The sequence below is a fragment of the Tupaia chinensis genome, unplaced genomic scaffold (assembly GCF_000334495.1).
Source record: "Tupaia chinensis unplaced genomic scaffold, TupChi_1.0 Scaffold000460_1, whole genome shotgun sequence".
Lineage (NCBI taxonomy): Eukaryota > Metazoa > Chordata > Mammalia > Scandentia > Tupaiidae > Tupaia > Tupaia belangeri.
This window is the reverse complement of record NW_006159969.1, coordinates 1,820,071-1,830,816: the sequence shown is the minus strand read 5'-3', so window position 1 is coordinate 1,830,816 and position 10,746 is coordinate 1,820,071. Positions and strand designations below refer to the sequence as shown.

The 10,746-nt window shown below is 38.4% G+C and overlaps 1 protein-coding gene across 1 annotated transcript in view; it reads right to left on the bottom strand.

The window, feature by feature from the left end:
• Window positions 1–870: 870 nt before the first annotated feature.
• LRRD1 (leucine rich repeats and death domain containing 1) overlaps window positions 871–10,746 on the bottom strand; it is a 41,335-nt gene continuing 31,459 nt past the window's right edge. The window contains exons 4-6 of the mRNA XM_006155546.3: window positions 5,595–5,756; window positions 2,777–2,894; window positions 871–1,975 (exon numbers count right to left, since the gene is read on the bottom strand). Coding sequence (XP_006155608.1) covers window positions 1,789–1,975; window positions 2,777–2,894; window positions 5,595–5,756 — 467 coding nt within the window. The 3' untranslated portion in view covers window positions 871–1,788. The remainder of the gene's footprint in view (window positions 1,976–2,776; window positions 2,895–5,594; window positions 5,757–10,746) is intronic.

Below are 10,746 nucleotides of genomic sequence, written 5' to 3'. Positions count from 1 at the left end.
ACGCTGGGCGCATGTGCATGCGTGCCCAAGATCCTGAGAGGAGAATGGAGGAGAAGGGATTGCGGCGTGGCCATCCCCCCTGGGGGGTGATTTCTCACTTTCTGTCTGTCTGTCTCTGTCTGTGGAGCGCACGCGCCCTATAGCAAAAACCTCTCCAAAAGAAAAAAGAAAAAAAAACGATATCTCAAAAAAGTGACTATACAAGCAATTGTTGGTGGAGATTTTTCAAATGTAGACATCAGTTTTTAAGATACTGACATGTCCTGCTAACTCAAGACCATCAAAAATAGGAAGGGTAAGCCCAGTTGGATAGCAGGCAGATTCTGTTATGCACAAATATAAACACATAAGGGACTTAGGGGTTTTTAATATTCCTACTGTATTAGCTTTATTTCAACTGTTGTAGGTTGTTTTCCATCTTAAGTTAAAGAACCCCAGGTTTTTAACTGAGTAAGTGAAAAATTCAGAAGTATAGTTAGCTTCAGGGACCAGCAGTTAGTGTAATGGCTATGTTGCTGAACTCCCATGTAGTCAACCGCGATTCGAGTCCCAGACCCGGTGGCTTAAACTTAGGCCAGGTGCGTGTGCGTGTGTGCCCAAGATCCTGAGGAGAATGGAGGAGAAGGGATTGTGGTGTGGCCATCCTCCCTGGGGGTGATGCTTTCCGTCTGTCTGTCTCTGTCTTTCTGGCGAGCACCCCCCCCCTATAGCAAAAACCCCTCAAAAAAAAAAAAAAAAAAAGTATAGTTAGCTTCAGACATGGCTAGATTTGGGTCTCAAGCAATATAACCAGGGTTCTGTCTCTTTTCATCCAACTCTCAATAGAATATCATAGACTGTTCATGATATAACTGAACTACAAGACTTATAACATGCCAGCAGAAAGAGTTTTTTCCCTGACAACTGTGCAAAAAAGTTCTAAGGAAAGTTCTTAATGGCTCGGCTAGGAGGCAGATGGCTTTTCCTGAGTCGGTCACTGTGTTTACATCAGTAGACCTTGATGTTAGTGGCTGTAGGGGGGGAAGAGATAGATATGACAAGATCAGGTCCACCTAAAATACATGATATGCATTTCCCCTATGAAAGAGATTTTTTTGGTAGCAGAAGATAAGGAGAAGCACATATGTAAAGGCTGTAGAAGCCCAGTCCACTAACTTGGTCTGGACACTCAACTAGAGTGTTTTTGGCCCTGAACCAGTGTGTTTAACTAAACTATAACATTCTTAATGGAGAAAAAGTAGAGATGGTATATTCATTTCTGTTTTGAAGCCTATTTGTTTCTCCTATGAGTGAGAGAGACAAGAGTCAACACCCAGTATGGGTCTTGACACCATGACCTGCCCCCAGCTCTAGCCAAACTCAGATCATGAGCACAGATATGCCTGGTATACTCAGAGAGGTCTCCAGATGTGAGCCTGGTACATTTTCATGTGAATCAAACTTACAGTGTCATTTACAGCTGCACCACTATCTGACCCCAACACTGCATTATAACTCTAATGAAAGTCACTAATGACCTAGTTAGCTGTAAATCCTGGGTTGTATAAATGTATTATAAATAGGAAATTTTAAATGGAATTATTTTCAAATTCATTATCATCATTCCAAGGCAACAGAACAAATATGTAAGAGTATAACATTTTATTATAATAACAGAGGTAGTTATAAATTATTATAATTTTTTAGAAATACATGAAAAAAGACATGACAAAATATGAGCTAGTACAAAATCCAGTTTTAATTATTTAAGTGTATCACAAGTTTTGAGATTTGTTATGGATCCACTGGTTAAAATTTAATTGCACGTGTAAAAAGATGAAAAGCTGTTATTTTGTCCATAATTTCATATGCTCCTATCATAGTTAGTGCCCGAACAAGTTGGTCTTTTAAAGCAGCAGTAGTTAGGGATACATTTTTACTTTCCATTTTCCATGCAACAAGTACTCGGTAGACTCTCTCACTTAATGAAACATTGCTGAAAATTTTCAAATATTTTAATTATCAATTAAGTTATTGTATATCTAGATTTTCAAACTAATTTACCAGACTGCAGTGAGGATGGAATTAATTGGTGAAGACAGTATATATAAAAGTTAACATGGAGCTTAGCATATAGAAAGTGAATGTTAGGGGCTGGCAAGTGGCATGGTGGTTAAGGACGCTGGACCCCCACATGGCCGACCACGGTTCAAGTCTTGAACCTGATGGCTTGCTTTCTCACTTTCTCTCTCTCTCTCTCTGATCAAACTGGAAAATAATAAAGTTAAAACAAAATAATTCTTAAAAAAAAAAAATGAATGTTAGTTCTACCATATCCCTTGTTTCCTTAATAGGAAACTAACAATTCAATTTACATTTAATTCTTAAGATCTCAGAATAATAATTGTGGGTCATTCACTAAATTAATATGCTTATGCTACTGTACTGCATGCTTTATAGTTTGACCTCATTTGATGCTCATGACAACTCTCTTAGGTAAGTATATCCATTTTATCAATGCAGAAACTGCGGCACAGAGAAGTTAAAGGACTTGCCCAAGGTTACGAAGTCCATAGTCTGCTGGAATTAAAAATCAAATAGTATGTCCTCTGAGCCTTTGCTCTTTACTGTGCAAAAGACCTCCCAACATGGATCACAAATACACAATAAATTAAGATCAGTCTTATACAGCAAATTAGAGTTTGTGTAAATGTGAATTTTTAAAACTGTAATACTGATACAATATTAACCAGAATATGAGAATAAACTTATACCAAATGCTGCCATTCATACATACCTCTTTGTTAGCATATCAACTTCTAAGTTTGTCATGTTTAGTTTTTGACACAGAAATTCAAAATTCGTTTCAGTAATGTTGTGGGCAACTATCTTGAATATCTTCTCCAAAATTTTTTCTACATTTGAATGTAAAAGAGAATATAGTAAGCCATCTCTTGAAAAGGATACTCTATTTTGAGTAATTACTATATCTAGTTTTCTTCTGTGGTTCTGTCAATTATGTGTCAAGTAAAATTGAAAATGAAAATATAGGTCTAAAATATAAACTAAAACTTAAGCTATTTGTTCTGCATGTTCTAAAATCTTAAACATCTCACAACTTAAAATGGCTGTTTAAAAGATATAACAACTTCAAAGTGATTTCCAAACTCCTTTAATTCTTCTGGGGTTTGAAATGAATTCTACTGTTTCCAACAATTATGGCTTTTTATGTGCTTTTTTACATACTAATTTTAGGAACTGAGTTCATATGTATTATAAATATGGTGTATATACATATATTTTTATACTCAGATCACTTAAGTATTGACATAGATATTAGTGCTTTTAGTTTTGGGGTTTTATTAAATAAGTTTCCAGTGAATTTGAACTAAACTAATTCTTTGTCAACAAAGGTACTAGAGATATCTCACCCCTCATTATCATCTCAAATATGTTCTGGTCTTTCTATTTAAATATTTTATACATATCGTTAATTCAAGCTAGATTGCATGCTAATGATAAAAGTGAACATTTCAATCCCCTTAGTAAAAATTTAAGGAAAAGGTTCCATGTTCTTTGTTAATTGCAGAATAAATACATTTCCCATGCTGATTTTCCCCTATACTTGCTGGATGCCAAGAATGGAGAATACAGCCTTCTTCTGACCTTGATCTATTGTCATTGTCTACTGTACTTTCTTTACAAAGGCTAGAACCACAGGAATCCTTCTTCCTTGGGAACTTGAGAAATAGAATTTTAGCAAGGAGGTTCAGTCAAACAACTTTACAGCCCTTCTCTAAAATACTGTATCTAACATAAACACTTTATGATCCTTAAAAGTTCCCAACAAAACTTTATTTTATAAAAATAGAATTACCATAAAATACCACTTTTTTAATGGTAATAATTAGCACAATGAACTTGCACAGCAAGTTGAAGAGAACTAGTGAGGCCGACAGGTAGCATGGTTGTTAAAGGTGCTAGCCTCCCACATGGCCGACAGCGGTTCAAGTTCCAGACCTGGCAGCTTGCTTTTTCACTTTCCCTCTCTCTCTCGCTCTGTCCCTTTCTGATCAAATTAAAAGTAAGAAAAATAAGGTTAAATAAAGTCTTTACCAAAAAGAAATGAAGATACCTAATTACTGTGACTTAATTTTCTTTTAGGTATGCTTCATCAATGAGGCCCAAGTCTTTTTTTTTGGTAGAGTTTTTTTTTTTTTTTTTTTTTTTTTACCTTAGGGCATGTGCATTCACTACTGAGAGAGACAGACAGAAACGGTGGGAGGGAAAGTGAGAAATCACTCCCCAGGGGGATTGGCCATCCTACAAGCCCTTCTCCTCCATTCTCCTCTTGAGACCTTGGGCACACATGCACATGCACCCAGCGTGAGTGTCAAGTCACTGGTTCTGGGACCTCTGTGGCTTGGCTCTGACTTGCTGTGTGACTCTCTCTCAGCTTCTGAACATCTGCCTTCAAGATGTTCTGCCAGTAGAACCAGCGGCAGTGCCAACCCCCACTCAAGTGCACCCCCAAGTACACTCCAAGTGCCCCACTCCTAAATGTCCCCCTAAGTGCCCTCCAGTCTCATCCTACTGCAGCGTCAGCTCTGGGGACTGTTGTGACTCCAGCTCTGGGGGCTGCTGCAGCTTTCCCTCTCTCTCTCTCTCTTTCTGTCTCTTTCCTATAAGCACACATTCCCTATAATATTGTAGAAACAATATAGGAAAAAAAATGCTTATGAACGGCAGCCATGTATGTAAATGCATGTTGTAACCTATAAAAGACAGTACACTGTTAATGGCTACTTCACTACATTACGACATTATACTAGTAAAAGCCCCTGGTTATGGATTATGTAGCAAAGTACATGATAGAATTATTTGGGAGGACAATTTTGAACATTCTAGTTCCCCAAATCTATATCAATACTTACTGGTCTATTACATTAACTTCAAGGACCAATATCTGGATTCACTGAGCAGTGAGGATAAGTGGCAAAGTCAGACTTCTAAAGAAAAGCCTAATTATTGTGAACTCAGTTCCAAGGAAAGAACTGGACAGTTAGTTTCCATCTGGTCCAATGGATGGACATTTTAAAAAAATGGACCAACACTCAGAGATAATCAGTGATATGCAACAGAAAACTGAAGGACGGATGGAATGAAGACTGTCTAAGAATTTCACATGAAATCCTCACAGTGGGCCTGAAACAGACTATAATCCATGTTAAGATCTGTGGACTTCCTTCAAGGCCTAATATACCTCTGGAACACTTATGTCTAGTACAACAAATCAGAACTGATGAAAAAATCTGAGTAGATTTTAAGTCTAAGCACAGCCATGGGGAGAAAACCTATTGAAGGGCATTAAGGCCAATGGGTAGGAAGCAGCCCACCCTTCCTGCAGATTTGCATTTTCAGTGGCTCAATTTGTATAGACCTGGTTTAAGTAATCTGAATTGCTAAAATAAATTCTTAGCCTTCTGAAAAGGGAAAAATGTAAATATTTAAAAGTCTCTGATGGATTGGAAGCCCCTAATTAAAGCAAACTATCTTTTAATTTATAGATGATACCAGAAAATGATTTGTAAGATAGTCAATCACTCATTACCTACCGTCTCGTTCATCTGCCCTCTGTAGATAACATGCAATAGTGTATAACTGTTTTCCTTTACAGATTTCCATTGGCGGTCTCAGCAAAGGGTTGTCATCAAAATTTATCTCCTTCAGTGAAGAAAGATTATAGATAGCACTTGGCAAAACTGTCAGGTTATTTCCTAGTAGATTAAAAAAAGTATTATTGAAATATACCTTTCTGTAAAACTATGGGGAGACAACTGTATATGGGCATTCTACTGTGTCTTGTTGTCAAAGTACCAGAGAATCCTCACAATGATGAAAAATTCTAAGTTCTTACTGATGTCCACATGCTAATGGGGTATATAGAAAAAGAGATGTGGTTCATTTTTACCCTATGGGTTGGCACAATGAGACAGGAGGCTCTCATAAAACAGCAAAGGACTTTACTGAGTAGGCGTGATGGTCATTTTTAAAAATATATTTATTTTCATTTTTAAGGGTTCTGAATATCTCATTTATTAGATGGTACAAGAATAACAGATTTTAAGTTACATTACAAAAAATTATATTACATAAGTGCTCAAACTGCTCTTAAATAGTTACTGGGCTTGCTTTAAAAATGATTCTTTGAGAACCAGCAGTTAGCGTAATGGCTATGTCGCTGGACTCCCACGTAGTCCACCGCGGTTCACGTCCTGGACCCGGTGGCTTAAAATTCATGCCAGGCATGTGTACGTGCGCTCCCAAGATCCCAAGAGGAGAATGGAGGAGAAGGGATTGTGGCGCCCTATAGCGCTCGCCAGACAGACAGAGACAGAAAGCGAGAAATCACCCCCAGAGGGAATGGGCACGCATACACAAGCGCCCGGCATGAGTTTACTCCGCTGGGTTAGGGACTTGAACAGCAGTCGACTACATGGGAGTCCAGCGACATAGCCATTACACTAACTGCTGGTCCCTAAAAATGACTCTTCAGACTACTGCATAAGGACACAAAAACTCAGCATCCTAAGCAAAATATTAAAGAGTACACAGACAAGGGTTTTTTTTAAACAGCAAATGGAGAAATCCACAGACTAAATAACATGTCCACAATGACTATAACACATCCCTTAGAGGATAAGTGTATTTGTAGGAAGCAAACAAAACTTTCTTAAAATAAACTTTTCCACCAGAATAATTTTAGAGTCATAGAAAAGTTACAGAGATTGTACTGAGTTCCTATCTATATCTCACCCAGTTTTAGTTCTACTGCTATCTCACGTGATCATATTACATTTGTCTACTCTAAGACAACATTGGTACACTACTATTAAACTCCAGATTTATTTGCATTAATCTTTTCCATTGATGTTCTTTTTTCTGTTCTATAATTCATTCCAGTATACCACAGTGCATATATTTCTGTTTTCTTGGTCTCTTTTGATCAGAGACAGTTTCTCAGTCTTCCCTTATTTTTTATAACTTGGACAGTGTTAAAGAGTCCTGGTTAGTCACGCCGGGCGCGTGTGCGTGTGCGTGCGTGCCCAAGATCCCGAGAGGAGAATGGAGGAGAAGGGATTGCGGCGTGACCATCCCCCATGGGGGGTGATTTCTCGCTTTCTGTCTCTATGTCTGTCTCTGTCTGTCTGGCGAGCACACGCGCCCTACAGTGAAAATCTCTCAAAAAAAAAAGAGTCCTGGTTAGGAATTTCATAGAATATTCTATAGTTTGAATTCGATATATTTTCTCATGATTAGACTAGGGCCGTGGATTTTTGGAAAGAATATCAGAGGTGAAGTGCCCTCAACATATCACACCAATGGTACCTGATAGCTGCTTGACATCACTAAAGGTGTTCATCTTTATCCCTTGGCTAACAGAATGTCTATCATGTTTCTCCAATATAATGTTATGATTTGGGGGCCAGCCTGTAGTGGTTAAGTTGTAGATTCCACATGGTTTACTGCAGTGGTTCAAGACCCAGACCCAGCAGCTCAAGAAACATCCTCAGTATGTGGGCGTATATGACCAAAATCCCAAAGGAGAAATGGAGAAGGGATTGCAGCATGACATCCCCCATAAGTGTTGCTTTCTCACATTCTCTCTCTTGCTGTCTCCCTCCAGCAAGCACATGTAGCCTCTGGCAAATTAATAAAGAAGAAATGTTATAGTTTTTTCCTTTCCATTTTCTTCCAAAATGAGTCTCTAAGTCTACGACATCCTCAAGTGGGAATAAAGATTAAGCTCTACTTCTCTGAATATAATTTATTCAATACCATTTTAATCTAATATAAAAACTGTGACTCAGCTGTAGCGGCACAAGCATGAGGGCATCTCTATATGATGGCTGAATCTGCTTGAGAGGCCCAGGTTCAGTTTCCCAACCATAGGTGTGGTGCATGCTTGTGGTCCTAGCTAATTGGGAGGCTGGAGCAGAAAGGATCATTGGTGAGGCCCTCTCAAAAATACCTCTCCCTGGGACCAGCAGTTAGTGTAATGGCTATGTTGCTGGACTCCCACGTAGTCAACTGCGGTTCGAGTCCCAGACCCGGTGGCTTAAACTCACGCCAGGCACATGTGTGTGCGTGCCCAAGATCCCGAGAGGAGAATGGAGGAGAAGGGATTGCAGCATGGCCATCCCCCCTGGGGGGATGATTTCTTGCTTTCTATCTCTCTATCTCTCTCTGTCTGGTGAGTGCACGTACCCTATAGCAAAAACCTCTCCTCCCCCAAAAAAGGCATGCTGTCTCACTCGTGAAAAAAAATAAAATGAAACTATGGTTAAAAAAACATTGGGAGGGCGCGGGGAGGCAAAAAAAAAAAACAACAAAAAAAAACATTGTGATCATTTAGAGAGGCCTAAAATACAACTTTATGTGATTTGTATACATTTTATAATTGTTTATAAATACAAATAAAGGAACCTGGTTTCTTTTTTTGTTGTTGTTGAAGAGGTTTGTCCTGTAGGGCGCATGCACTTGCCAGAAAGACAGAGAGAGACTAAAAGCAAGAAATCACCCACTTCCCCCAGGGGGATGGCCATGCCACAGTCTCTTCTCCTTCATTCTCCTCTCAGGATCTTGGGCACGCACACACACACATCCAGCATGAGTTTAAGCCACTGGGTCCAGGACTTGAACCACGATCAACTACATGGGAGTCCAACCACATAGCCATTACGCCAACTGCTGGTCCTGGGACCTGGTTTCTTTTAGTGAAGAATAGTGTTTAGAAACCAAGATCTGGGAGGGGGGCTAGCAGGTGCGACGGTAGTTAAGGGCGCTAGACTCCCACATGGCCAATCATGATTCAAGCCCTGGACCTGGCAGGTTGCTTTCTCACTTTTCTCTCTCTCTCTCTCTTTCTGTCCCTCTCTGGTCAAATTAAAGTAAATAAAGTTAAAAAAATTAAAAAAGAGACACTTCGTTTTTTAAAAAAGGAAAAGAAGGGGCTGGCAGGTGGTGCAGTGGTTAAGGGTGCTGGACTCCCACATGGCCAACCGCGGTTCAAGTCCTGGACCTGATGACTTGCTTTCTCACTTTCTCTCTCTCCATCCCTCTCTGGTTAATTAAAAAGTAAATAAATAAATAAAGTTAAATAATTCTTTTTAAAAAATTAAAGAAAAGAAAAACCAAGATCTAAGGGCCAACAGGTGGCATGGTGCCCACATGGCCAACCGTGGTCTGAGTCCCAGATCTGGCACTTGCTTTCTCCTTTTCCCTTTTTCTGTCTCTCTCTGGTCAAATTTTAAAATAATAATAACAGATGGAATTAAATAAATAATTTTTTAAAAAGGAAACCAAGATCTGAATAGTGATACTGCTCATTGTTTCTGGGAGTGTAGTGTGGGTGTATGTGTGTGTGTGTGTGTGTGTGTGTGTACAAAAATATATATTATAGAGGCCAGCAGGTGGCATAGTGTTAAGGCACTGACTCATGGTTTACCAGACCCAGTGGCTGAATCTCATGCCAGGTGTGTGTGCATGTGTGTCCAAAATCCTGAGAGAAGAATGGAAGAAAAGGGATTGCAGAATGGCCATCACCCCAAGGAGTGATTTCTCATTTTCTGTCTATCTCTCTCTCTCTCTCCAGTGAGCATATGAGCCCTATAGCAAAAATCTCTTTTAAAAAATTATATATATATATATATATATATATATCTTCACACACATATTTATATATTATAATCCTAATATAAAGTATTAGAATCTGTCTTCTTTGATTTAGTTTTTGAAATTTATCAATATTCTATATAGCAATATTGTTTTTTTTAACAAGGAGTATTCCATTATATGGATGTAAATAACTTATCCATTCACTAAATAAAAGACACTCAAAGACTTTCCAATTTTGGTGACTACAGATAAAACATATTTATATATTATAATCCTAATATAAAGTATTAGAATCTGTCTTCTTTGATTTAGTTTTTGAAATTTATCAATATTCTATATAGCAATATTGTTTTTTTTAACAAGGAGTATTCCATTATATGGATGTAAATAACTTATCCATTCACTAAATAAAAGACACTCAAAGACTTTCCAATTTTGGTGACTACAGATAAAGCCATTCTACATATTTTGACTTAGTTTTTTGGGTTTGTTTTTTGTTTGTTTTTTTGTTTTACTGAATATAAGTTTCATTTCACTTAAAAGTATATTTGAAGTGTGATTGATGGGTTGTATTGTAAGTGTATGCATAACTTTATAAGAAACTATCAAATTGTTTGCCAAAGAAGTTATACAATTTTGCATTTTGGAATAAATAAATCAGAGTTGTAGTTATTTCATATTATGACAGCTCTTGGTATTATTAGATTTTAATTTTAGCTATTTTAGTAACTATATCTTATTACACTACAGTATTTAATAACTATATCTCATTTGCATTTCTCTAATGACTATAATGTTGAGCTTATTTTCTTTCTTAAAAAATATTTCTTTCTTAAAAAATGGCTATGTTGGGAACCAGCAGTTAGCATAATGGCTATGTCGCTGGACTCCCACGTAGTCGACCGCGGTTCGTGTCCCAGACCCGGTGGCTTAAAACTCACACCGGGCGCGTGTGCGTGCGTGCCCAAGATCCCGAGAGGAGAATGGAGGAGAAGGGATTGCGGCGTGACCATCCCCCCTGGGGGGTGATTTCTCGCTTTCTGTCTCTATGTCTCTCTCTGTCTGACTGGCGAGCGCACGCGCCCTACA